Source organism: Camelina sativa, chromosome 9 (genome assembly GCF_030686135.1).
Source record: "Camelina sativa cultivar CO46 ecotype springtype chromosome 9, ASM3068613v1".
Lineage (NCBI taxonomy): Eukaryota > Viridiplantae > Streptophyta > Magnoliopsida > Brassicales > Brassicaceae > Camelina > Camelina sativa.
The window spans coordinates 29,560,746-29,588,738 of NC_141888.1; the positions used below are offsets into that span (position 1 = coordinate 29,560,746).

Consider the following 27,993-nt stretch of genomic DNA (forward strand, 5'->3'; position numbering starts at 1 on the left):
GAAGCTACAAAATATGATCAATGGAGGACATTAGCAAACATTGAGGAGCGTTTCCTGCAACAAAAGGCTAAGTTACACTGGCTTTGGATTGGCGACCAGAATAACAAAGCTTTTCATGCGGCGGCGAAACTAAGGGAGGTGAGGAATAATATCAAGGAAATTCAATGTGAAGATGTGAGATCTGTCCACACACAGGAACACATTAAACTTGAAGCGGAACAATACTTTACAAACTTCCTCAATTTCACTCCTGCAGATTATGTTGATTGGTCTACTCAGGAGCTGGCACAGATTCTGAATTACAAGTGTGATGAGAATGATAAAAGCTTACTTACCCGAGAGGTTACTAGGGAGGAAATCAAGAGGGTGTTGTTTGCAATGCCAGTAAATAAGTCTCCAGGACCTGATGGTTTCAATGTGGAATTTTTTAAAGAGTCTTGGTCTATTGTTGGTGATGATTGTGTTGTGGCAGTCCAATCTTTTTTCCAGAATGGATTTTTACCAAAGGGGGTTAACTCCACTATATTGGCCTTAATTCCAAAGAAGAAGGATGCACAGACCATGAAGGATTACAGACCCATTTCCTGCTGCAATGTCCTCTACAAGATCATTTCTAAGATTCTTGCTAACAGGCTAAAGCTCATTTTACCAAAATTTATATCTCCTAATCAGTCAGCTTTCGTTAAGGATAGATTGTTGATGGAAAATCTACTCCTCGCAACAGAACTTGTCAAAGATTATCATAAGGATTCAGTGTCCCCTCGGTGTGCTATGAAGATCGATATATCAAAGGCATTCGACTCAGTGCAGTGGAGTTTTCTCATTAATACATTGCGAGCTCTTGATTTCCCGGATACGTATATTCATTGGATACAAACTTGCATCACCTCAGCCTCTTTCTCTGTTCAGGTGAATGGGGAACTCGCAGGCTATTTTGGTAGCAAATGGGGTCTCCGGCAAGGATGTTCTTTGAGTCCTTACCTGTTTGTGATCTGCATGAATGTCCTCTCTCGCAAATTGGATATAGCTGCTCAGAACAAACAGTTTGGTCTTCACCCCCATTGTCGATCAATGAACCTGACACATCTCTGTTTTGCGGACGATTTGATGGTGTTTGTGGAGGGAAGAAAGCAGTCGATTGAAGGTGCTTTGGATGTTTTCTCAGATTTTGCAAAACATTCGGGTTTGAACATCAGTCTTGAGAAGTCAACGCTTTATATGGCTGGAGTTTCTTCGACGGAATGAGATTCTCCATCGGTTTCCCTTCGAATACGGCACACTCCCTGTTAGATATCTTGGTCTACCTCTGCTTACCAAACGTATGTCAGCAGCAGACTACCTTCCTCTATTGGAAAAAGTAAGATCACAATTGTCCTCTTGGACTGCGAGAACTCTCTCGTTTGCAGGGCGATTACAACTCTTCCAATCCGTAACTTTCAGCCTTATTAATTTCTGGATTGCTGCTTTTCGTCTCCAAAAAGCTTGTGTGAAAGAGATTGATAAACTATGTTCCGCTTTCTTATGGGCTGGCCCTTCCTTAAACCCCAAGAAAGCAAAAGTCCCATGGTCTGATGTTTGTTTACCAAAACACGAGGGTGGTTTGGGCTTACGGTCAATTGAGGAGGCAAACAAAGTCTGTGTTCTCAAGTTGATATGGCGTATTCTCTCTGCTAAAGATTCACTATGGGAAAATTGGGTAAAAAGACATCTCGTTCGAAGTGGCTCTTTGTGGGCTGAGCAAGAACCATTAACCCCGGGATCATGGATATGGAGAAAGCTTTTAAAGTATAGAACCATCGCAACACAGATGTATAAAGTGGATGTATATAACGGTGAAACCACCTCTTTTTGGTTCGATAACTGGTCGGATTTGGGGTGTCTTTACGATAAGCTGGGAAACAGAGGCACGATATCACTTGGCATACCACTCACAAGTACGGTAGCTGAGGTGATGGAAATGAACAGACAGAGAAGACATCGACAGCCACTGTTAAGCCAAATAGAGGAGGTGATCAGAACACACAAACTTGAACGTGTTGCAGAGGTGCAGGATGTCGCTCTCTGGAAAGGAAAAAACGACTCATATCACAAAAAATTCAGCACTAAGGATACATGGTCTCTCATCCGAGTTCCCCATCCCCCTATGGAGGTTTACAAAGTGATCTGGTTCAAATATGCTACCCCAAGGTTTGCTTTCCTTACTTGGCTACTAGCTAAGGACAGACTTACAACAGGCGACAAACTTCAGAGATAGAATATAGGTGCTAACTCAAGCTGTGTCTTTTGTAATCATCCGTTGGAAACCACTGCACACCTTTTTTTCCAGTGTCCCTACTCGTTACATGTCTGGGATTCACTAGTGAAGAAGATGCTTCTGGAGAATTATCACACCGACTGGCAAGCGATTATGGTTCTACTTGGTGACGATGTTCTTGACAAGACCACAAAGCTAATCATCGGCTATGTTTTCCAAAACACCATACACTCCATTTGGCTGGAGCGGAATGCAAGGCGTCATGGTGAGCAACATGCAACGGAGGAGCAGTTAATCAAACTTATTGATAAAAACATCAGAAACAGGCTGAGCACAGTGGGGGATGAAGGAAGTACATGCATTCAACAGTGGTTTGCTGCAAGATTTTACTGAATTCTGCTCAACATAGTCTTACAAAGAGATTTTTCTTTTTCTCTCTATCTTTCTATAAACAGTAAAACAAAAGCTTTGTAAAATGTTTCTTTTTCTTTGAATATAATTTAACATTAAATTCAAAAAAAAAAAATTTTGAGTTATGTCTTTAATACATTATATATGATTATTGAATATAATATGATTCTTATTTGGTTTCAATTTGTTTATATTTTTTAGTTGGGTTGATCAGGATTTTTTTAAGGTTCTATGATGTATGATTTCATTATGAAATATATTAGATGCTAAAACTAAAAAATGAAAGGAAGATATTTTTGTAACAAAGTTGAAATTCAAAAAGCAAACTATACAACAATTATATTTTTTTAACAAACTATACACCATATAAAATAAAAATAAAATAAAGTAAAAAAATTAGAATGTTAAATTTAAAATTAATGAGAATGACATTTGTCACAAATATAGAGTGCCAAATGTTACATAACAAAGTTATAAAAAAAAAAAAAATTTATTGTGTAAGATGGTGAAAGAGGTGAACAAAAAAGCTAGATAAAAAAAATACTATAATAAAAAAAGATTAAATTAAAAATTTAATACTAAATAATTTGACCCAAAGAAAATCAAAAGATATAGAAAGGTAGGATATGAAAAAATCCTAAATTGGTAGGGCATAAAGTTTGGATGTCATCCGCCCAAAAAGCAGAGAGATCGGGGTCCCATAATAATTTCCTCATTTTCATATGTATTCAATAATCTATCTATATGCACAGTGGCATAAGTGTCAGCCTTTACATATCTGTACACACAGCTTCTAGATCCTCATTCATTCCAATCACAGATAGAGCTGATATTTTCAGCAGAAACTTCTTTACCAGTTTCTATAAAGAAACAAAGAAAACATAGAAAAAAATGGGTTTGCATTTTAGGGATAAAGCATGGATTTTTCTGGCAATTTTGTGTTTTTCATCATTGATTTACTCAATTGAAGCAGTGGTCACTTATGATCATAAAGCTTTGATCATCAATGGACAAAGAAGTATCCTTCTCTCTGGTTCTATTCACTATCCAAGAAGCACTCCTGAGGTAATAACTGAAAAACAGTTGATTTATATATCTTTTTAGATACATGCAAACTTTTTTAGTTATGAATTATAATTTTTTTGAATGGTTGCTTTGATTTTCTGAACATTGGTTTTTTTGTTTTCTTTCTTTATGTATATTGCTTATAGTCTACGCAATTTCATCGCACAATTACATTTTTGTGCATAGAATAAGTCAAAAGTAAAAGATCTTGTGGATGTTCTGTTTCTATGTAGATGTGGCCTGATCTTATACACAAGGCCAAAGAAGGAGGTTTGGATGTTATACAAACTTACGTTTTCTGGAGTGGACATGAACCTTCTCCTGGAAATGTAAGTTAAAGGAATTAAACAATTGTCTTACTTGACACATAAGTCATATAAAATCTTAATGCTCTCTATATCTGTGATCGCTCCAGTATTATTTTGAGGATAGGTATGATCTGGTTAAATTCACCAAGCTGGTGCATCAAGCTGGTCTATATCTTGATCTAAGAATTGGTCCATACGTTTGTGCTGAGTGGAATTTTGGGTAAATATATTAAACAAAAAGTTTTGCATTTTAGAATATCTTTTTTCTTCTTTCGAATATATGACTTTACAAATTTATAAATAATTTATGATTCTTTTACAGGGGATTTCCGGTTTGGCTCAAATATGTCCCTGGTATAGTTTTCAGAACAGATAATGAACCTTTCAAGGTAAAGAATTGTAAAAATAATTAATTTCCACTTCTATGATTTCAGTCGTTTCTGATTGACAAAATTGTGACTTGATGTGACAATGGAAAAGATTGCAATGCAAAAATTCACAAAGAAGATTGTGGAAATGATGAAAGAAGAAAAGCTGTTTCAAACTCAAGGAGGACCCATCATTCTCTCACAGGTTTATGTTTACTTTGCCTAGTTGTTTCAAAGTGATACAAACACTATAATAATGTGAATGCAAAAAATTGACAGATAGAGAATGAGTATGGACCAATGCAATGGGAGATGGGAGCAGCAGGAAAGGCTTACTCAAAATGGACAGCTGAAATGGCATTGGGACTGTCCACAGGTGTCCCATGGATTATGTGCAAGCAAGAGGATGCTCCTTACCCCATTGTATGTTACTGTTTTCCTTTCTCTCTATTATTTCCCTCTTGATTAGAATTTTCTGTTTTGGTTTTGATTAAAATTGGTTTAGATAGCATCCTAATACTGTCCTCATTGGTTTTGTTTCTTAAATCATTTTTTAATAATATAAAGGAAGGTATCAAATAAGAAACGTTTCCAATATTCCTTATATTATAAACGTTTCTTTGATTTGTTGAAGAATGTTGTTTATTTTATTATTATTTTGGTCTAAGGAAAATTCTAAGAAACTTCTTACAAACACCAATGAGAATAGTCTAATAGGTTAATTTAATGCTATATATTTGTATGGTTGAGTTTGGTAGAGTTTCTATTTTAGTTTGCATTCTGCTTTTTGTTAACCTATATCATATTTGATTCCATTTAATTATGTTGATCAGTTTAATTTTTAGTTGTTGAGAAAATAGCCGGTTACATATAAGTTGGGGGCTAGATTTTATATGCTTAACCGGATAGAGTTATACATTATTATTAGATATAACTTTTCTTATGTCGGCAAGACGGCAATTAGATATTCTTTCGAGAGGACGAAGAAATTTGTATATTATATAGCATTATTATTCTTTTGTCATTTGTGATTTAAAATGGATTCTCATTCTTTTGTCATTTATGATATCATTACTTCAATTCCTTAGTGGGTTAACTTTTGAACATTTGTTTGGCCTTCAATTTTTCTTTAAGTAAAACCTTTCTTCTTCTTGTTAGATATTGTTGTCTCATCGCTATATAGTTACAATGAAATATCGTTTTCCCCGTTGATTTGATTGCCTTTGATGTCTTTTTCCGTTTAAATTGCATGTGGCCACGCCGGCCAAAAAACAAAAAGAATCCATTCAACTTGTTTAACTTTCACAATTTTACCAAGTTTGTGTAACGTGGGTGTAAAAATTATACAACAGATAGACACATGCAATGGGTTTTACTGTGAGGGTTTCAAACCAAACTCAGTCAATAAGCCGAAGTTGTGGACTGAGAACTGGACTGGTTGGTAAGTCACATGGCTGTATTAAAGTTTTTTTTTTTTTTTTTTTTGGACAACCGGCTGTATTAAAGTTATGTACATCATCTTTTTCGTTTCTTTATATATTAATTATTTTTGTGATGATTCTCAGGTTCACGGAATTTGGAGGTGCAATACCAAACAGACCAGTCGAAGACATTGCGTTCTCCGTGGCTCGTTTCATACATAACGGTGGTTCTTTTATGAATTATTATATGGTAAGTTTATTTAAATTTAAAAATAAAATACAATTAAATTATGGTTTAAGATTTAAATAAGAGAATGCGTTGTCACAGTATTATGGAGGGACCAACTTTGATAGAACAGCTGGTGTTTTCATCGCCACAAGCTATGACTACGATGCTCCTCTTGATGAATATGGTAATTAATCACGTTCACCTGTCTATTCGATTTAATTGACTATGCTAACGTTTTTGTTCTTATTTGTGGCAATGTGTGTGGAATAGGATTACCGAGAGAACCCAAGTATAGTCACCTAAAAGAGTTACATAAGGTCATCAAGATGTGTGAACCTGCATTGGTCTCTGTTGATCCCACCATCACATCACTCGGAGATAATCAAGAAGTAAGTATGCGAATTTAACGAATTATGCAATGTAATACTGAAGATAAGAAGTATAAAGATTCAAACATTTTTTTTTTTTGCCTTTCCTTTTGAAATGTTTTCAGGCTCATGTGTTCAAGTCCAAGACTTCTTGTGCTGCATTTCTCTCGAACTACGACACGAGTCATCCGGCAAGAGTTATATTTCGGGGATTTCCGTATGATTTGCCTCCTTGGTCTATTAGTATTTTACCAGACTGCAAAACCGAGTATCACAACACCGCAAAGGTTAATAAACTAAAAGCTTATATTATGTTACATTGTTTAGGACCATCTTTTAACATGATAAACCGGTGCATTCAAATACGGAACAGGGTATCTAACTTAAACACAAAAATTGACAACAAAAAATTATTGAATATGTGATGTGTGTTGAAGTTCCTAATCTTAAAAACTAACTTGACAAAGTATATAATTTTAATAGACGACTTTTGATTAGTTTAAGAAGATTTTGACGTTATAAATTGATATTGACCTCTATATTTGTTCTTGATTCGGCATGTACATCATGTAATATAGATTCGTGTACCAAGCGTACTTATGAAGATGGTGCCTACTAGCACACGATTTCCGTGGAAATCGTACAACGAGGCAATCCCTTCTTCAAATGACGTTGGTACATTTGTTAAAGATGGTCTTGTGGAACAAATAAGCATGACCAGAGATAAGACAGATTATTTCTGGTATCTTACAGAGTGAGTAAATTTTCTAACTCTTTGACTTGTGATATCTCATTAATATCTTGCTGATTTATTGATCACAGTTGGTTTTGTTTTATGTTGTTTTGCGAATATACTTAGCATTACAATTAGTCCTAATGAAAAGTTCGTGAAGACTGGTGATGATCCTCTCCTTACGATTTGTTCAGCTGGACATGCCCTTCATGTATTCGTTAATGGCCAGCTTTCAGGTAAAATAAAAATAAACTTAAGGGCCAAAAGTCTGTCTTTTATTCGAACAAAACCTTACAAGTTAAAACATTTATTTTATTTGTTATAGGAACTTCCTATGGAGCACTGAGCAACTCAAAGCTCACATTTAGTCAAAAGATCAAACTGCACGTAGGCATCAACAAACTTGCTCTGCTAAGTACTGCAGTTGGTCTTCCGGTTAGTTTTTATCTTGTTTATGTTTAAAATATCTCACATTGGAAATAAAGATGGATCTAGCACTAGCACCATAAATGCCATGAGTCATTCCATTCATTAGTTTGATGTAATCCCAATCATTTTTTGCAGAACGCTGGTGTGCATTATGAGACTTGGAATACTGGTGTTCTAGGACCAGCCACATTAACAGGAGTTAACTCCGGAACATGGGACATGTCTAAATGGAAGTGGTCCTACAAGGTCCTCTTGAACAAGAGTCTTTGATGCATTCACTGTTACTGAAACTTTTATACCAATAACAAAATTAATGTGTTTTCTTATTCCCCTTTTTTATGTGATTTATCTAGATTGGTACTAAAGGTGAAGCTATGAGCCTTCATACCACAACCGGGAGTTCTTCTGTGGAATGGATAGAAGGATCATTCATGGCCAAGAAGCAACCCTTGACCTGGTATAAGGTACAAAATATTCTCTCAGTTTCTTAGAGATATAGATCGATCTTAGACTTAGTTTTACGTCTAGCATGAGATACGTTCATATATATATATCATTCATATTCTCGATGTCTCTATGTGCAGTCATATTTTGATACACCGGTAGGCAACGAACCATTGGCTTTGGACATGAACACAATGGGGAAAGGTCAAATTTGGGTAAACGGACATAACATTGGACGCCACTGGCCTGCCTACACAGCACGTGGGAACTGCGGACGATGCAACTATGCTGGAATTTACAACGAGAAGAAATGTCTCAGTCATTGTGGAGAGCCTTCTCAAAGATGGTGAAGAAAAAAAGACTTCCTTATCTTTCTCTTCTCCCTATTACCTACCTTATTCTTCTTTGCTCTAAAATCTAATTTTCTCACATGATTGGCTTATTAATGTTTCAGGTACCATGTGCCTCGTTCATGGCTAAAACCATTTGGGAACCTTCTAGTCGTATTTGAGGAGTGGGGTGGTGACCCAAGTGGGATCTCTCTTGTAAAAAGAACAGCAGAATGAAGCTTCCCACATTTTTATCTGGACACAATCTGTGTGTAAACTACAAAAGCATGCATCATAGATTCTTATGTACAGATACGGTGGCAATTATTGGCTTCATTACTATGGAAAAATGTTATACGTTACTACGTATCCGGCTCTAATAATGGTTTTGCAAGTGTATAAACGAATACATACATTATAAAACCAAATAAGGCAAATCTTTGCTAATAGTTCTGCTTACAAACACAATACTTTCATTTTCTTTTATATCCTCCTCCCATATAACAAGGCCTTATCCTACACACAGCTACACTTGACACCAAAAAAGACAGTTATGGACCATATGGTATGGGTGGGTGTATCCAGTATCCACCTCTCAGCTAAAAAGCATCAAATAAGCTGAAACACGATCTATCTTTTTCAGTACCGTCAGGTTTAAAGATTACCCACGTGTTTCCCGTTTACTATTCTTAGACATTATTCAATTTAGCTCAACTCCTTTTTTTATATCCACAATTCCAGAAACGACAAAGAAGAACAATTCAATAAAACCCATGCTCTCTCCATACTTAAAATTAAATTAATTAATAAATTGACTCTTTAACATACACATTAATTGAAACCTAATCCTAATTACCATACTTAAAGTCCATTAGATAAAATACTTCATTATCTTCCTTAACTTAGAAGACTCCTTAATCTCAAACTGTTCACTTCCTTTCACCAAAAGAAAAAAAAAAAAAAAAAAGCATCGTACATTACGCCTCGTGATTGATTAGGTTTCGAACTCTTTTCTCCTATAGGGTTTCGGATCTTAATGTTCTAAACCCTTTAATCCATAAAAATCTTATCTTTATCTGTTTTCAATCAATTGGGTTAAGTTCTATAAAGGAAGGAACTTGGAATCCATGGGGAAGGAGAAGTTAGGGTTATTCACTCTCTCGTTTCTTCTGATCTTGAATCTAGCACTTGGTAGATTCGTAGTGGAGAAGAACAACCTCAAAGTCACATCACCCGAATCGATCAAAGGTGTTTACGAATGTGCCATTGGTAATTTCGGAGTTCCTCAATATGGTGGTACTTTAGTCGGCACCGTCGTGTATCCCAAATCGAATCAGAAAGCTTGTAAAAGCTACACCGATTTCGATATCTCCTTCAAATCTAAACCTGGACGCTTACCCACTTTTGTCCTCATCGATCGTGGAGGTTCGATTTCGATCTCTGTATTTAAAGTTCTTACCTTTTTTAGTTGTTCCCTTAATTGGTTTTGATAAAGATCTGTTTTTTTTTATTCGATTTTGGATATACAGATTGTTATTTCACTTTGAAAGCATGGATAGCTCAACAAGCTGGAGCAGCAGCGATACTTGTTGCTGATAGTAAAGCTGAGCCTTTGATTACAATGGATACACCTGAGGAAGAGAAATCTGATGCGGACTATCTTCAGAACATTACTATTCCTTCTGCTCTCATTACTAAATCATTGGGAGACAGTATCAAGTCTGCGCTTTCAGGTGGTGATATGGTTAACATGAAGCTAGACTGGACTGAGTCTGTTCCTCATCCTGATGAGCGTGTTGAGTACGAGCTCTGGACGAACAGCAATGACGAGTGTGGGAAGAAGTGTGATACTCAGATTGACTTTCTCAAGAATTTCAAAGGAGCTGCTCAGATTCTTGAGAAAGGAGGGCATACTCAGTTCACGCCTCATTATATTACTTGGTATTGTCCTGAAGCTTTTACGTTGAGTAAACAGTGTAAGTCTCAGTGTATCAACCATGGAAGGTATTGTGCGCCTGATCCTGAGCAGGATTTTACAAAAGGGTATGATGGAAAAGATGTTGTTGTTCAGAATCTACGCCAGGCTTGTGTCTATAGAGTGGTGAATGAAACTGGTAAGCCGTGGATCTGGTGGGATTATGTGACTGACTTTGCCATCCGGTGTCCTATGAAGGAGAAGAAGTACACCAAGGAATGCGCAGACGGAATTATTAAGTCCCTCGGTGAGTGTTAATGCTTCAGTACTCACATGGCCTTTACTTTTGTGATAGAACTTTGTTGATTCATTATCTGTGGCTGAGTATGAATTTGTAAACTGAATAGTATTTATAGGTTATCAGCTCATATAGAATAACCAACTAATTAATATCAATCAGCTTACCTTGTATGGCCTGCTTGAACCCTTATATTGACCTGTTGGATATTTTTTTACTTTCCAGTTTGTGCATTTCATTCTAAATTTTCTGACTACCAACTCGAAATGGCTAATTTAAAATATGATTTCTGTTAAATGCATTTAGGCATTGATCTCAAGAAGGTGGACAAGTGTATCGGAGACCCAGAAGCAGATGTGGAGAACCCAGTTCTTAAAGCAGAGCAAGAGTCACAGGTTTGTCTTTTTGTAGATCAACTTGCTCTTACAATTCTCTTCTAGATCTTTTCTGTTTTAACTTGCCACATATTCTCCATACCTCAGATAGGCAAAGGTTCCCGTGGAGACGTGACTATACTCCCGACTCTTGTCGTGAACAACAGACAGTACAGAGGTATTGGGGAATTCTCAATTTTTTCTCCCAAACTACAACATCTTACTTATTCGTTTGCTCAATGAATCATGTTCATGTTTTTAGGTAAATTGGAAAAAGGTGCAGTTCTCAAAGCTATGTGTTCGGGGTTCCAAGAGTCAACAGAACCAGCTATCTGTCTTACTGAAGGTTCTATCATCCACTCTTTCTTTTTTAGAAGACAGATCTCTTATGGACCTATATACATTATAATTTTTGTTACTGTAAAACTTGAATCAAACTTGATGTGCTTCTGATTTTTGCAGAGTTGGAAACTAATGAATGTCTGGAAAACAATGGTGGATGCTGGCAAGACAAAGCTGCCAACATTACTGCATGCCGGGTATCCATCCTTTTGGCTGGCTATATGTTTTCGTTCTCTAACTTTTGGTTTTGTTGTTGCTACTAAGACTGATTACTCTTATTTGGATCTGAATCGGCATTTTAGGATACTTTTAGGGGAAGGTTGTGTGAGTGCCCTACTGTTCAAGGTGTTAAATTTGTTGGTGATGGCTACACTCACTGCAAAGGTAAACTATCTTTTATTTGTGTAGCTTAACTTGTTTTGTGTAGAACAAATTACAGAAGAATGCCAGTCTCTGCTTAATTAGTCTATTTTGCAAGTATGTTTTTCACTGGTAGTTCTTTTGATGAGAATGAATGATTGAGAAATCAAGCAATACTCATATTTCGTCCCTTGTCTCTATTTTCTCGGAATCATACTGATTGAAAAATTAACTTGTCACTAACAAATCTAACATTATTTCACTTGGCAGCCTCTGGAGCTTTGCATTGTGGTATCAACAATGGAGGATGCTGGAGAGAAACCCGAGGGATCTTCACTTACTCTGCTTGTGTTGTAAGTATTTCGTCTTTTTATGTCAATGTTTAACTTTTTAAACAATCATCATCTTCTTAACCTAAAATAAAACTTCTTTGGCTCTCGAAATGGGATTTTTCAGGATGATCATTCAAAGGATTGCAAATGCCCACATGGGTTCAAGGGCGATGGAGTGAAGAGCTGTGAAGGTACTTGTTAAGTAATATTTCCTAGCAGATACATACACGTGGTCTACTTGCATATATGTACTAGAAAACATCTACATCACATAGAGCCTAAAACATCTTTTTTTGAGAAACGGAGAGAGGATACATACATGTAAATGGTGTACCATGTAGATATTAATAAGTGAACTAGCTGTGGTATATATGCATTCTGTTCCTTATGAATAGCATGAAATGTGGTTTATTTACATACTAGTGGCAGTGTCTTATTTGCGTGTAAAGACTGACGGTTTATTTGGCAGGCTACTACTAACATGTTATTAGCCTATTGTTTATATGCATTCACGTTGGTCTAGAATATTTTGAGCAGATACAGAATTGATATTCTTTTGATTGAATTTGTTAGATGTGGACGAGTGCAAAGAAAAAACAGTGTGCCAGTGCCCAGATTGCAAATGTAAAAACACATGGGGAAGTTATGAATGCAGCTGCAAGAATGGTCTGCTTTACATGCGTGAACATGACACTTGCATAGGTAAAAAGAGTTCTTCGCTCCTCTTTAAATCCATTCTGAATTTGGACTGAGTAGTGATCAGATGTCGGATTTGGTGGGTTTGTGGCTAATACTGTGAGATGAATATGTAGGTTCAGGCAAAGTTGGAACCACAAAACTCAGCTGGAGCTTTTTGTGGGTTCTTATAATCGGAGTTGCAGTTGCAGGTCTTTCTGGATATGCAGTCTACAAATACAGGATCAGAGTATGTTGTTCTTTACCCTGTGGCCTTGTTATCATATTATTAAGTATATGAAGTTTTTTGCGGTCTAGATAGGTGTTAATAAGTAACAATTAAAATTGTGCAGAGTTACATGGATGCGGAGATTAGAGGGATCATGGCACAGTACATGCCTTTGGAAAGCCAACCACTCAACACAAGTGGTCCTCATATGGATATTTGAATGAAGTTATCAAGCCAAGAGACTCTTTCTATGAGTAGTAGCTTCTTTTAAGTTTTCATGTAAATGAATCTATGGACTTATATAACTCTAGAAGAAAAAAAGAAAAAGCCACAAAAATAATAAGTGTATCCTGCACATTTTGTAAGGGTTATGGATTTGCAGATGGAAACCCCATTTGGTCTGCATAGTACTCTTACAATGTAAAATAGACATAAAGGGATGAATAATGAGTAGAGAGTTTACATTATTTACTATCGAAAACAACATACTTGATCTCCAAAAAAGAAGACAAACCAAATAAACTCTGATTGGATGTTAAACTTTCTCCAGCTCTACTCGGTGTTTCTCTATCTGTTCTTTCACTAGCCTCTGCGATTCTCGGATAAGCCTTGTGTGCTTCTTTATCAGCTCTTCCTTTGTCTTGAGCTCTTCCTCCATCTCTGCAATCTCCTATTAACAACAAAAGAACAGAGCAGAAACTGGAGTTAACTCAAATGGGTTTGGCAATTCACATATTGCAAAAGAACCGAAGCTAACCTTCTTAAGGCTTTCTGCTCTACTGGGTGCACGATCTTCTCTCTTCAATCCCATGAAATAAAGCTGCAGCTTTTTCGCAGCTTCCATAAAATCTCTGGCATGCCGCTCAACATCAACTGCAGATAGCTCAATGAGGGGAACCAAGAAGTTAGTCCTTTCCCTTGGTTCAATCCACAAATCAAATCAAATCATCATAGTTTTAGCAAGCAAGCTATAGTATCCATTAGGATCAATGCTTCGGTTCTGAGCAAGCAAGCTAGAGTATCCATTACGACCAATGCTTCGGTTTTGAGATGAATTCTAAGAAACCATTCACTCAGATCATAAGTTAAGCAAGTGAACTGAACACAAAACGACGAGTAAGAGGCTAAGAGCATCTAAATGATCTTCTACAGCAGATACACACACAAATTCCAAACTACCATCACCAGAGTCACTGTTTAATCACACCCAATAAGACTCCAAACCAAAACCTTAGAAGGTAAAACTGGCATTATCTAAATCAGTCAATTCTTATTCTCAAAATTAAAAATTGTAGTCGCGTAAGGAACGAGAAAAAAACAATTAAAGATGGGGATTAGGAAAGGTACTGACTTTGATGAGAAGGATGAGGAGAGCGGTCGATTGCTTGAAGCTCTCTAGCGGGCAAACATGGGAGCAGAGCAGCTTCCAAAGCCGTGACGCAAGCCATAATGTCCTCTATCTCATGGTTTTGATTGTTCGAAGACGTCTCCGGTGATGTAATTCCCGGTGGACGGTCAGGCGGCGACGGCGAAGTGTCAGAAGACGGAGGCGGTTTCTGCTGGTAATCCATTAACGGCCGATCTCGATCTCTCTCACTCTTTCTCTCTGCTTATTTGCCTCAAGGTTTCGATCTCGATCCATTAACGGCCATTAACTGGGCTTATTATTATTGGGCCCATTCACATTACTCGTATTGTGAAATAAATTGGCTTAAAAGCTATCATGTGTAATTACACTATTTTGTTTCTTCCATAAAACTCTTCTTTTTAACAATTTTACTGTAATTTTCTTTTACTGAAAACTATTGTGAAACAAGTCTTGATTAATCCATCAACACATGTCATTGCAATTTTACATTCTTTTTCATTACCAAATTAATAAGTGTATGACTCATAACTTCTTTACTCCACTATAAATGGAAGTTGTACAAACATGAGAAAGAGAGACAATAATAATACAAGGCTTTTTACTCTTCTCCACTCTCCTAGCCTCTCCTCCTTCTCTTTATTATTTCTTGTTTTTCTTCATAGTATTTTATATACACATATAGGTGTATTATAGTTATTATTTATAACAAAAACTAATTAATTTAAGCCTCGTAATCCATCAACGGTCGATCTCGATCTCTCTCCGTCTCTCTGCTTATTTGCCAAAAGGTTTGTGATATACTCAAATTTAACCCTGAGCTACTCTCTCAAATTAAGAGGTCAATTGTAGTACTTAGGGATCGAATCCACAAGAACTCTAGATTCACACAATAGATTTAATAATCTTTTAATTATGCTAAACCAATAATATTTAAATTAAATTGCAAGATGAAACAGAAATAAAGAGTTGTAAAATTCAGAAGTATTAAACGCTAGGCTTAGGGAAATTCTCAGGAAATCATGGAAAATCATATCAATTAATTAAACAAGCAGGATTCAACAATTAAGCACCGTTCTTGAACTCTAAACACAATTATAAAATAAATCAGTTCTCACTGCAAATATTATCTAAATTTAAAACCAGAAAATCCAAATCTCTTTGCAAAATTCTAGGTAATAAATCAGCTTTAAAAACAAGTTTAGATTGTTCACAAAATCACTAATTCAAATCTCTTTGTAAAAAGTAATTTTGCTCATCAAAAGGTTTTATCAGGAAAATCAATTATATTCACATATCAATTAATAATCCTAAGATCTAAATCTAGATAACTAATCAAAGATCTAGCATTAAGAACAACCTATGATGAAAAACAAGAAAGATAATGAATCCTAAATTAACAGATCTAACAATCCATGAAATCCCTAATGAGAAAACCTAAACCTAACTAGCAGATCTACAATGACATAATCAATGAAACACAAAATATCTTCTGAATAAATTGCATTAAGAAAGAGATTAAAGAAGAAGTAAAGGAGTTCTGAATCTTCTCTGAAGGAGTCTTGATTCTTCTCTCCAAGAGCTCTCTAAAATCTCTCAGGGTTTTGCTCTCAAAAGTTTCAGGGAAAAATAAAGCTTAGGTCTAAACAATGACCATAAATATCCTATTTATATTCCTAAACACGGCCAGGGACCAATGATGCAAATATGGAAGACTTTGGGGCGGATTTGTAAATCTTCAAAACTTGTGGGAAAACTTCCAATTCTTCTTGTGGCCTAGCATCGATCGATGCTATCAGTGTGTCGATCGATGCACTCTCTAAATTTCATCTCCCAACTTCGTATCTCAGCTTCAATGCTTGATTAAGCTCCAAATCTTCATATTTAGCTTCATTAAGCTCTCATCCATGTTAAATCCTATAAAGACTCAAAAGACTCTAAAAATACCAAAAATACTCTATAATTAAGACTTATATCATGGCTAAAAACACCTAAAAACCATGATATATCAGTTTGGTGAAACTGAGTCAAATAAATTGGGCTTAACTGGGCTTACACAGTTCAAATAGAAAAGCACAGTTGAGAAAAAAAAAACTGATGTGTCAGCATTACAATTACAGAGTTCAAGATATTTTTTATCAAATAATCCTTAAAACATTTACTTATTTACAACTCTCTGTCATTGTATTTAGTATTAAAAAAACAAATCTAGAATCCTTTCCTCTCAAGGTGAGAGTCTCACCTCATTATTATTTACATAAATATATTATTGACATATATAAGACAATGTTTTTCTATAAGTTTTTAAAAATGAAAATTTAATCAACAATTAAAATCCAGAAATGTATTTAATTATCAATTTTATAACATATTTAATTATTAGAAATAAATTACATTTCACAAACAATAAAAAAAAATTATTCATTTATTTACCACTTTTATATATTATTCTCATTACATTTTTAAAACTTATGATTAGTTTAAATTAAATCGATTAGTCGAAAAAGTATTTTTTTATCTATTTAATGGTATAGTGATGTAGATGATAATGTTAAACATAAAATATGTGAATTTGATTTTTAGAAACACAAAAACACATCAAAAATTTCTACACCACCTTAAAATTCTATTCAAAGTTCAAAAAATAATATCTATTTCACGGGTAAAACGTATTTTACCGAAAATAAACACGAATTTGAATAAACAGAAAAACTTTAATTACATATTTTGTTTTACACAAATAAATCTTAAATCTCAAATAATAATTTTGCTTATAATATTTTATTTAAATTGATTTGTCCCGCACATAGTGCGGGTTGGTACCTAGTTACTCTTATTGTGAAATAAATTGGCTTAAAAGCTATCATGTGTAATTACACTAGTTTGTTTCTTCTATAAAACTCTTCTTTTTAACAATTTACTGTAGTTTTCTTTTACTGAAAACTATTGTAAAACAAGTGTGATTAATCCATCAACACATGTCATTGTAATTGTCATTGCAATTTTACATCTGTCATTACCAAGTTAATAAGTGTATGACTCATAACTTCTTTACTCCACTATAAATAGGAATTGTACAAACATGAGAAAGGGAGACAATAATAATACAAGGTTTTTACTCTACTCCACTCTCATAGCCTCTCCTCCTTCTCTTTATTATTTCTTGTTTTTCTTCATAGTATATTATATACACATATAGGTGTATAATACTCCCTCCGTTTCATAATATAAGATGTTTTAGAGAATTATTTTGTTCAACAATATAAGATATTTTCAATTTTCTATGCAACTTTTAGATTAGTTTAATATTTTATATTATGCAGTCTTGTTTATAATTGGTTGAACTTTTTTAAAGTGGTAATTTCTTAATATGCGTGTTTTACTCAAAACATCTTATATTTTGAAACGGAGGGAGTAGTTATTATTTATAACAAAAACTAACTAATTTTCTCAAAAATCAATTTTAGAAAAATAAAATAAAATATTTGACTCTTTAGGCATTTTAGCTTATGGCATTCTGATGAAATTTGTAAAAGGTTCTCTTTATTATCAGTGAAAATATCTTTTACACATAGAAGACATCTCATTCTCTTACTTCTACTTCAAATTATCCAGGTGAAAAAAACACAACAAAAATTTTAGATAAAACTCACACGTTAATAAAAGTCACAGAAGAAGAGACTATGGATTACTTAAACTACTACTTAAAACAACATTTGATCAGACATCAAGCCTCCCGGTCTGAGAAAGTGTGCTGCTTCGGTATCTAGGAGACAAGTTAACAAACTCCAACGCCTGTGTTCTGAGCTGAACCGGGTAATCAGCTGCACAACCGATCCTTGGACCAGCTCCGGTACACCATTTCAGCGATAGCTGATGGCCCAACTGTAAGGATTTCGACTGTTTCTTTGAGTTGATCCTTAGTAGCATTGAATTCTCTGGCACGTTAGCTTTTGGACTCTCAAGTGCACCTGAGAGTGTTCTCTGGTAACTACTACGTTTTGCCTCTTCAAGTGTACCGAGTGTTCCGTTACTGTTCTTATCTGTTTCAGTCTCTGCTTGGTATGTTGCGTCCTCTTTCTTTAAAGATTCGAGATCATCTCTGCCAAGACTCGGTCCGATTAATTAAAGCATATCGCCGTACAGAGGAAGTCAAACGTGGGTGGTTAGCCAGCAGTACACAGCCCTTACAAAACTCGGAGCCAATAGTCTTAACAGAAGCCGACGCAGCCGACTTAACTGGACCGCACAACGACCCGCTGGTGGTCGAAATGAAGATAGGCAAAAGTATGGTCACCCAGATCCTGATCGACACTCGCAGCTCGGTCAATGTCATTTCTAAAAACGTGCACATACAGATGGAGGTCGACTTGCTATTAGCGGTGTTCAACCTCTCACTGGATTCGACAATGACACAGTCATGACGGTAGGAACAATCATGCTACCAATTTACGTTGGCGGAACGATGCACTGCATCAACTTGGCCATCGTTTATAAACCGATTGTGTACAACATAATAATCAGCACACCCTGGCTGCACAGGATGAAAGCCGTGGCGTCCACATACCACCAATGCGTCAAGTTTCCGACTTCTAGAGGAATCTAAATTTTATGCGGAGAGCTTCTAGTCGCAAGGACCTGCTTTATCATTGAGCGCTAGCAGCGTAACAAATATAATATGAAGTTGATCCCAGCTAAGTGCTCGTTCGATGTTACCTAGGAGAATTCTTAGGATACCTCGTCACCAAGAGAGGTATCGAAGCTAACCCGAAACAAATTTCGGCGCTCGTCAACCTCCATTCTTTAAGGAACACTCGTGAAGTTCAATGTCTTACCGGACGAATAGACGCCCTAAATCGATTTATCTCCCGATCTACCGACAAGTGTTTACCGTTCTACCAGCTGCTTCGCAGCAATAAAAAGTTTGAATAGGACGACATGTGTGAGGCTGCCTTTCAAGAATTAAAGAACTATCTCCTTACTCCCCCGTCCTGGCAAAACCCGCTCAAGGTGAAATGTTGTACCTCTACATCGTTGTTTCAAGCTCGGTGGTCAACGGCATACTCATTAAGGAAGACAGGGGTAAACAACACCTGATATTCTATGTTAGCAAGACCCTCGATAGAGCCGAGCTCCGCAATCTCACTTTGGAAAAGCTCGCCTACGCTGTAGTCATCTTGGCTAGAAAGCTACGACCGTATTTTCAGTCTCACAATGTTGAGGTCCTAACCAATCAGCCCTTGCGGACCATACTACACAGCCCCAACCAGTCAGGTCGCCTCGCAAAGTGGGCGGTGGAGTTAAGCGAGTACGACATCGAATATAAAAATCGCACTTGCGCGAATTCACAGTACTTGCTGATTTTTTGGTCGAGCTCTCTCCCGAGCTAGAATTAGGCGCTCCAAGAGAAGAGAAATGGAAGCTGCACGTTGACGGTGCATCCTCCCGACATGGCTCCCAGATTGGCATACTCCTCGCTTCGCCCATAGGTGAAGTACTTGAACAGTCATTCAGGCTCGCCTTTACAACATCAAACAACGAGGCCAAGTACAAAGCATTGATCGTAGAAATGAGACTAGCCGGTGGGATTGGCGTCAAGAAGTTACAAGTTTTCTGCGACTCGCAGCTGGTAACCCACCAGTTCAGTGGCGACTATGAAGAAAAAAACGACCGAATGAACGCCTATCTGAAGGTCGTCCAAGATCTATCTGGTTCTTTCAAGTCGTTTAAATACACTGAAATCCCTCGAAGCGACAACGCACCGGCTAACGCGCTGGCCGTCCTCACATCACCGGTCAATCCCGAATTTTGCCGAATCATCCCCGTGGAGAGTATCGACGACCCTGCATCGATCTCTCGACAAGCGCCGGCCTAGATGCCCCCAACAGTTCCCTTCAAGTCGAAATTCCCGATATTCTAGATTCAAAAAAGCAAAAAATACTTTTGAGTTGAAACTTCCGATGTTCATGCCTCAAAGAAGCAAAAAACGGATGATAGCACTTCATTCCTCACGTTGCTCATTGTCGAGCCGTCAGCCGGCGCACTACCCAATCTCCCTGTCGAGCAAGGACCTGTCGAGCAAGGACCTGCCGAGGAAGAACCCGCGTCATCATCCCAAGGATAATCTAATTCCGACCCCGTACCCCGAGACTGGCCATACGATTGGCAACACGAAACAGGCGGCTATATTGTAGATGGTATTATCCCCTCGGACATATGAGAAGCCGGACGCATTCGGACTCGCTGCGCGCACTACACACTCATACGTGGAGGCGTCTTCCGCTGGAGCGCATCCAGTGTACTCTTGGCCTGCGTAGGTCCTGACCAAGTTAATGATATGATGAGAGAAGTTCACGAGGGTGCAGGAGGTAATCACTCAGAAGGGCGCGCGCTCGCACTCTAAATACGCAAAAATGGTCATTATTGGCCAACGATAAACGACGTTTGCGAGAAAACTGTCGCGAAATGCAAGCAGCAATGGACATCGTCAAACCCCTCCCTGCATCTCGCCAAAAGAAATACATCCTCATCATTATGGATTAGTTCACCAAGTATGTCGAAGCCGAGTCCTATGCGAAAATTGGAACAAAAGAAGTCCAAAAATTTGTATGGAGAAATATCATTTGTCGGCATGGAATTCACTATGAAATCTTCACCGACAATGGCGCGCAATTCACCTCTCTCCAGTTCGAAGGTTACTACGCGAAATGGAGAATTCGTCTAAGGAAGTCTACTCCCCGCTACCCACAGTTTACTAGCTTCTTTCCATGGATTTAAGCAAACCTATCGAGCAGTTCAAACTTATCAGCAAACTTATTACTACTAAAACAAGTGGAAGGCGCCCAAAAAAAAAAAAAAAAAAAACGCTCATACTCCCAAGAGCTCTTCCTTTGTAATATAACTACGAATTGCTTGATCCCTTTTCAAGGGTACGTAGGCAGTCCATCACAAGGCACAACTATAACAAAATTAAAAAATAAAAGTTGAACTCAAAACCACAAACAAGCTCTCTCGAACGAGTCTCTTTAACGAGATGTCCAGCTCTTACATCGACCCTTTGGCAAAGGGCAGGATTTAAAATGTGTTCGTCATGGATACAGCGGTTAAATAACCTGCAAAAAAAGGCGACCCAGCTTCGTAATCAGCTAGCAGACGGTCAAGTTTGTAAAAGCCAAATCCTTACTTGCACTCTCTTGCCGATCTCGTGGCGCACATAGGATAAGCCGGACACTAGAGCCGCACCCTAAAAGGTTTAGGTACGACGAGCCCATCTCGACTACCACCTTAAAATTTGGTATTCGACACACGGAATAGGATAAGCCGAGAGACGTCTTCCCCGTAAAATACATCTCGATACGAAAGACAGGAAAGAAAAGAAACAGAAAACATAATAACACCCAAACATGTATTCCAAAATCCAGGATTACATAAAGCCATAACAACAACAAAAAGCAACACCCGACGAAAAGGAAGTTGAACAAAACAAGCAAGCGCCGCACGAACTCCAAGCTCAGACTTCAGTTCCTCGGTCGGCATTGGAAGGCTCATCGACTTTGAGCTCACCAAGCTTTACGTGCCAAAATTGGCATTCTCCCTGTAACTCTTCTAACATGTTCATCGGAACGTCTGCACCCCTAGCGACCATCTTCTCGAGATATGAGAAAATTCCTTCAGCACGGCTGCTCTCGCAAAAAATATGGTCTGTGCTCTCCAGATGAATTATGTAGCGACGCAATTTTTTAATACGAGCCCGACAAACTGCGATCTCCGCTTGATCCTCGAAGGGTCTCTTTGTGAGGGGCTCAAGATTTCCCTTTAGGAGATCAGGAAGCTCCACCTAACCCATTAACGCCTCGCAGCGCGAAAGCCCTTCTAGCTGCCGGTCCCTTCTTCATTTCGAAATAAAGAGTCTATCAGCAACCAAGAGCTCGAGATACTCCATGGTCCCGTCTACACGGCAAAACAGGAAAACACACTCGAACTGAGGTCGAAGAACTATGATGTACGCCCTTAACCTCTGGATCCAAGCATGGTACGATTCAATCTCTGCACGAATTACATAATCATCGGTGGCGACCTCCTCGATTTGATCCTTAGGAGAGCGAATGTACCTCGCGGCAAGCCGTTCTCGAACCCTCCTCAACCATGCCAACCGCGTTGTTACAGGCATAACAGCGACCTCACTTATTTAACAAACAAGTTATTTCCTGAAGAAAATAAGTGATGTGGTGATAAGTGAATAATCTAGAAGGCAATTTATAGAACAAAGGACGCAATTTCCCGAGATGAAATGACCAATCCAATGGCTCTCGAAAATCATGCCCACACAATGATCAACACACAAGCAACCAAAAGGATAGTAAGATGAAACAAATCTGATCATAAATATCCATAAAGTAAAATACAATCGCCCAAACGGCTCAACAACAACTGCTACAAAACGGGAATAAGTTCGAACAAATACAAGAAAATCAAAGCAAATCACTGGTCAGCAGTGACCTGAGCATCGGAGGTCGCTGGCACCCCTACCACAACAACCTGCGTACTCTCAGCGCCCTCTCCGGCGGTCGCAGGAACCTCATCGCTTTCAATAGCAACCACAGGACCTATCGCCTCCTCCGCGACGACCATGGACTCTGGGAAAGCCTCTAGATCGCTATCCGGAATGTCAATGATGTCAAAGCTGCAGACTTTGTCCTCCCACATCTTCATGTCGGACTCCAAACCAAGCATCGTCGCCGAAGGAACGACAGTACCACCTTTCACCAACTCCTTGAGACACTCATATGTACCTGTCACCTGGCTCAACGTTAGAAGAGATTCCTTCGCAGCCCTGTTATCGATGATGTGCCTCCTCATCCTCTCAATACGGGACCTGTAGCCAGCAATCTCGGCGCTAACGATCTGCCGCTCTGCTAGCAACCGCTCATCAAACAACTGCTTCATCTTTGTCCTCTGAAACGCATGGTGGGCCTCCAACAGCTCGAAATGAGAGCGGGAAGCATCAAGAGAAGCCTTGAGCTCGGCCACCTGCTTCGCGAGGGCGGCAGAAATCTCCTTCTCCTTGTCTAGCTCTCTGCGATGATTTAGGCCCTTCTCCAACTCCGCAATGCGACGCTCGTACGAGATGACCATGCGGTTCACACCTCCAGCCTCCTAAAAACATGAGTGAGCAATCAATATAATAATCTAAAGAATAACGCAAAACCCAAGAAGAGTACCGACCTGGAAGTGTTTTTGAGCCCAAGATCTGTAGATCTCAGGATTGGAAAGAGAATCCACAGAAGGAAGCGGGTCAAAGGAGCCGCGAATCTTGCTAGCAAGCTCGCCACAAGCAACTCTGTTGTTAACGAACAGCTCATCCTTCGTCTTGTAGGAAAAAGAGTATGAGTCATCAATCTCAGTGGTATCGCGGGATACACCATCTCTCCTAGACCTTTTTGACGACTCGGACTCAAGAACTGTTTCGCCATGAGAAGGTCTCTTCCGCGTAGGGCTAAGGCTCCCAGAAGAATCCGCAACTACCGCTAGGGCGTCAGGAGTCTCGCCGCACGCAGGAACCGTGACAGTCCTCTTGTCGGCGCGAGCAGAAGCTACCTCTAGAGACCGAACATCACCTGCAGTTCGCTGCTCGGCACATCCCGCTCCCACCGGAGGATCGGCGACCTCCACCTTGATAGCACGAGAAGGGGACCTAGCAGCATCAATAGCTTTCTTAAACTGATCGGCGTATCGAGGAAAACGTGTATTGACTTTCCCCATCCCTAAGTGCGGCAGACCTGAGAAGCGCAACCAAGAATGAAAGTCCAAGAATGAAAATCTAAGGATCAACAAACATAATATCAATCGACAATCAACAAAATAAACGGAAGACTTACGTTCTCGGCGAGCAACCGTCGTCCAATCGAGTGCCGCTTTTTCTCTGATCTTCTTGAAGTTGTCGAAGAAACCTGCAGGATTAGCGGCCAAAGGGACGACAGGCTCTGCAAACATAAACAAAAACAAGAAAGGGGTTAGAAACCAATCAAGGAAAATCAAGCAAGTGTAAATGGGAAACAACAAAGCTACTGGGAATCATGTCCTACTAAGTAGCATAAAACATATCGAAATTATCAAAGGTCTAGCTCCATTCATACCCCCAAAATCTTGTTTATTAAATATTATGCAAATCAAATCCCGGAACAAACAAGATACACACAGAAATTCCAAACTATCATCACCAGAGTAACTGAACTGTTTAATCACACCCAATAAACCAAAACCTTAGAAGGTAAAACTAACATTATCAAAATCAGTCAATTCTTGTTCTCAAAATTGAAAATTGTAGTGTAAGGAACGAGACAATAACAATTCAAGATGGAGAATAAGAAAGGGACTGACTTTGGTGAGAAGGATGAGGACAACGGTCGATTGCTTGAAGCTCTCTCTCTAGCGGGCAATCATGGGAGCCATAATGTCCTCTATCTCATGGTTTTGATTGTTCAAAGACGTCTCCGGTGAAGTAATCCCCGGTAGACGGTCAGGCGGCGACGGCGAAGTGTCAGAAGACGGAGGCGGTTTCTGCTGGTAATCCTTAAACGCCGATCTCGATCGCTCTCACTCTTTCTCTCTGCTTATTTGCCTCAAAGTTTGGTGAAACCGAATGAAATAAATTGGGCTTAATTGGGTTTATTATTATTGGGCCCAATTCACATTCGATATTGTGCAAAAAGATTGACTTCATGTGCAAGTTGATTTAAGCTATTTTTGTTCTTTTATAAAACTACTCTTCTTTTTAGCAATTTTGCTGTATTTTTCTTTTACTGAAAACTACTAATTTTCTCAAAAATCAATTTTAGAAAAATAAAATAAAGTGCATTTGACTCTTTAGTTTAGGCACTTTAGCTTATGGAATTCTGATGAAATTTGTAAAATGAGTAGCGAGACACTGAAAATTGTAAAACGTTCTCTCTTCATTATCAGTGAAAATAGCTTTTACACATAAAAGACATCTCATTCTCTTATTTCTACTTGAAATCATCCAGGTAAAAAAAAACACAACAAAAACTTTAGATAGAACTCACACGTTAATAAAGTCACAGAAGAAGAGACTATGGATTAATTAAACTACTACTTAAAACAGCATTTGATTAGACGACATCAAGCCTCCCGGTCGGAGAAAGTATGCTGCTTCGGTATCTAGGAGACAAGTTAACAAACTCCAACGCCTGTGTTCTGAGCTGAACCGGGTAATCAGCTGCACAACCGATCCTTGGACCAGCTCCGGTACACCATTTCAGCGATAGCTGATGACCCAACTGTAAGGATTTCGACTGTTTCTTTGAGTTGATCCTTAGTAGCATTGACTTCTGTGGCACATTAGCTTTTGGACTCTCAAGTGCACCTGAGAGTGTTCTCTGGTAACTACTACGTTTCGCCTCTTCAAGTGTACCAAGTGTTCCATTACTGTTCTTATCTGTTTCAGTCTCTGCTTGGTATGTTGCGTCCTCTTTCTTTAAAGATTCGGGATCATCTCCTCCGTTTGATTTCACGTAATCCTCGTAGGTGTCGGAATCTTCACTAGCTTTGTGTACCTACAAAGACAAAGCTACATTAGCTCTCAAGTAGTGTCACTTCTCTAAACAACCAAACTCTTAGTTAATAATATCATTCAGCAACCAAGATTAGAACATGTTAAAATTGCTTAAGAACAAGTTATATAACACAAGGGTTTACCTCAACATCGTCAAGGTTTACTGCGTTCTCTCTGAGAAACGAGAGGAATGTGTCGAGGCTATCATCTGATGGCCTGTAATGTCCGCTGTATGCAGAGATTGTCTAAAGAAATGGAGACATAACGATCAGACAAGAATCACAATAGGAGAATATAACAAAGTTGATATGTCTTGATGTCACAAGAGATAACAGATGTCACATTACCTTGAGAACTCCATCGTCAACAATCACCCTCCCAGCGGCTAATGTTGCTCCTCCGGCTAAAAAGCTTGAGTGATGGAACCTTCCTTTCTTCTTCTGAAGTAAACATAAATCAAGAAAGGATGATCTATTAGAATCCTTCTTCAGTGATTAATATTAAATCATGACAGATATACCGTTTTTTTAACTTACCAGACCAGCATAGAGTTTTTTGAAAGTACTCATAACAAAGATCCATTTTGTTCCTTCGGATCCGTGCATAGTGTGTAGAAACTTTCCAGTTAACTTGTGAGCAATCTTCCCTTCTATGATCACATACTCATACTCTTCCCTCTCTTGCTGATACCCGGTAAAAAAAAAAAAGACATGAGAAATCACCAGCACATGTACATCAGAGTTGACAAGAGACAGAAAAAGATGGCACATACAGGTCCAAGATATCTAATGCATTGTTGCTTAAGCTTTGACCTCGGACATTCGTTTAGTTCTAGATCTATCCCTCCTCCAACATCCAACCTGCAAAAAACAAAACCACAAAAAAAATTCACCTTAGAAAGGATTCTTGAACTACAAGAAAACACTAAACAAAATGAACCTTTACATAGTCATGTGGTTCTAACTTCTAACTTCTAAGAATAATTAAGCAATTACCAGTAAAAGAATGGCTGACCAGCGTCAGCTTTACACCATTCTTCATAGTATTTATGCAGGTTGTGTCCATACCGGTGTCGAGGATCAATCTGATGTCAAGTTTTTATATTTTTTTAGTCTACTTGTTACATTTTTGATCAGAAATATTAAATCCAATTTAAAATAAGAAAGAAAAAAAAAAAAGTAGAAAAAGGGTAAAAAGAATGTACAGCTTCAATCCAGTGTTGAAAGGCCAATTTCTGAGCTTTGTCGACTATGGACAGTCCCTTCCCCACCTAACCATAACCAAACCACAAGATTACAAATAACAATTAACCAAGTGGATTAAAATAACATATTTTGAGAAATTTGACATCTTTCTTTTATGAAAAATAAATGGTCAAGTTCAACTAGAAATTTTGTGAAAACGTTCTTGATATATATATATATATATTTTTTTTTCGGTCTTGATATTTAGCAAAGTAAAAACATCAATTTTACCAATAACAAAATAAAATAAAATAAAGGAAATACACTACCTTAGAAGCATTCAAGCTCACACGATTCCACCTAGAAACAGCAGTTTCAGGTCTCGAGTAATCAAAAAACGAAATAGTACTATGGTTAAGCCTCGCATAATCCATCGCTTGCCACCTTCACCATCATCATTAACCAACATGTTAATGACTCACATAAACTAATCTCTCCTTCTAATTAAAATTTAGTTAGAAAAAGTTAAGAGTAATTTATAGTTTTACCAGAGTTCTTCTGCGACGACGACAGAGTCAGCTAATCTACGCCGCGTGCGATAACTTCTATAGACCTTCTGCACTTTCACCGCAGCCAAGCTAGTCGAGTCTTTGTCACACGCGCTTTCTACGTGTGAGGATTTCTCCGGCACTAAAGATTCATCCCGACGGTCTACCGGAGAAATGAGAATATCACCGGCGCCGTGTGAGAACGGCGAAGGCTGGAAATCGAAGCTCGCAACTACCTGCATCTTCTTTCACCAGACCAAAGAGGTCTCTAACTTGGATCTTAATAATGTCTGAACAAGAAACAGAACAGTCAAGAGAAGAGATAATGAATGGGCAAGGAGAGAGAGAGAGAGAGAGAGAGAGAGACTTGGTGTTTGTTATGCTATCAAAGTGTTGTGTCCATCTCTGTGTGAGTATTTTATTTATAGAACTAATGACC

At 38.1% G+C, this 27,993-nt stretch overlaps 6 protein-coding genes across 6 annotated transcripts; 3 read left to right on the forward strand and 3 right to left on the reverse strand.

The window, feature by feature from the left end:
* The first annotated feature begins 3,304 nt into the window (after nucleotides 1-3,304).
* LOC147938969 (beta-galactosidase 2-like) lies at nucleotides 3,305-8,806 on the forward strand. Its single transcript, XM_087465077.1, has 18 exons — nucleotides 3,305-3,730; nucleotides 3,964-4,059; nucleotides 4,146-4,258; nucleotides 4,361-4,427; nucleotides 4,519-4,611; nucleotides 4,686-4,829; nucleotides 5,759-5,847; nucleotides 5,972-6,077; nucleotides 6,156-6,240; nucleotides 6,327-6,445; nucleotides 6,550-6,711; nucleotides 7,003-7,178; nucleotides 7,284-7,393; nucleotides 7,483-7,592; nucleotides 7,722-7,832; nucleotides 7,940-8,050; nucleotides 8,171-8,376; nucleotides 8,485-8,806. Exons 1-18 carry the CDS (start codon nucleotides 3,557-3,559, stop codon nucleotides 8,594-8,596), a joined length of 2,184 nt encoding a protein of 727 aa, XP_087321203.1. The 5' UTR covers nucleotides 3,305-3,556; the 3' UTR covers nucleotides 8,597-8,806.
* Nucleotides 8,807-9,086: 280 nt separating this feature from the next.
* On the forward strand, nucleotides 9,087-13,351 carry LOC147938970 (vacuolar-sorting receptor 1-like). The gene is made up of 12 exons (XM_087465078.1): nucleotides 9,087-9,784; nucleotides 9,889-10,581; nucleotides 10,879-10,967; nucleotides 11,055-11,124; nucleotides 11,209-11,292; nucleotides 11,409-11,485; nucleotides 11,591-11,672; nucleotides 11,919-12,001; nucleotides 12,105-12,171; nucleotides 12,554-12,682; nucleotides 12,793-12,905; nucleotides 13,009-13,351. The coding sequence occupies exons 1-12, from the start codon at nucleotides 9,487-9,489 to the stop codon at nucleotides 13,102-13,104; spliced, it is 1,881 nt and encodes a 626-aa protein (XP_087321204.1). The 5' UTR covers nucleotides 9,087-9,486; the 3' UTR covers nucleotides 13,105-13,351.
* On the reverse strand, nucleotides 13,220-14,506 carry LOC104711841 (mediator of RNA polymerase II transcription subunit 28). Its single transcript, XM_010428610.3, has 3 exons — nucleotides 14,236-14,506; nucleotides 13,642-13,757; nucleotides 13,220-13,554 (listed from the first exon to the last, which is right to left on the reverse strand). The coding sequence occupies exons 1-3, from the start codon at nucleotides 14,453-14,455 to the stop codon at nucleotides 13,420-13,422; spliced, it is 471 nt and encodes a 156-aa protein (XP_010426912.2). The 5' UTR covers nucleotides 14,456-14,506; the 3' UTR covers nucleotides 13,220-13,419.
* Nucleotides 14,507-19,265: 4,759 nt separating this feature from the next.
* Nucleotides 19,266-20,374, forward strand: LOC147938971 (uncharacterized). Its single transcript, XM_087465822.1, has 3 exons — nucleotides 19,266-19,524; nucleotides 19,602-20,044; nucleotides 20,228-20,374. The coding sequence occupies exons 1-3, from the start codon at nucleotides 19,266-19,268 to the stop codon at nucleotides 20,372-20,374; spliced, it is 849 nt and encodes a 282-aa protein (XP_087321948.1).
* A 2,236-nt stretch (nucleotides 20,375-22,610) lies between these two features.
* LOC104711843 (uncharacterized) lies at nucleotides 22,611-24,956 on the reverse strand. Its single transcript, XM_010428612.3, has 4 exons — nucleotides 24,631-24,956; nucleotides 24,129-24,233; nucleotides 23,476-24,029; nucleotides 22,611-23,406 (listed from the first exon to the last, which is right to left on the reverse strand). The coding sequence occupies exons 3-4, from the start codon at nucleotides 24,010-24,012 to the stop codon at nucleotides 22,732-22,734; spliced, it is 1,212 nt and encodes a 403-aa protein (XP_010426914.2). The 5' UTR covers nucleotides 24,013-24,029; nucleotides 24,129-24,233; nucleotides 24,631-24,956; the 3' UTR covers nucleotides 22,611-22,731.
* A 228-nt stretch (nucleotides 24,957-25,184) lies between these two features.
* LOC104711844 (IQ domain-containing protein IQM3) lies at nucleotides 25,185-27,986 on the reverse strand. Its single transcript, XM_010428613.3, has 9 exons — nucleotides 27,555-27,986; nucleotides 27,336-27,450; nucleotides 27,027-27,092; nucleotides 26,818-26,906; nucleotides 26,595-26,682; nucleotides 26,359-26,505; nucleotides 26,170-26,262; nucleotides 25,966-26,067; nucleotides 25,185-25,823 (listed from the first exon to the last, which is right to left on the reverse strand). The coding sequence occupies exons 1-9, from the start codon at nucleotides 27,794-27,796 to the stop codon at nucleotides 25,380-25,382; spliced, it is 1,386 nt and encodes a 461-aa protein (XP_010426915.2). The 5' UTR covers nucleotides 27,797-27,986; the 3' UTR covers nucleotides 25,185-25,379.
* Nucleotides 27,987-27,993: the final 7 nt, after the last annotated feature.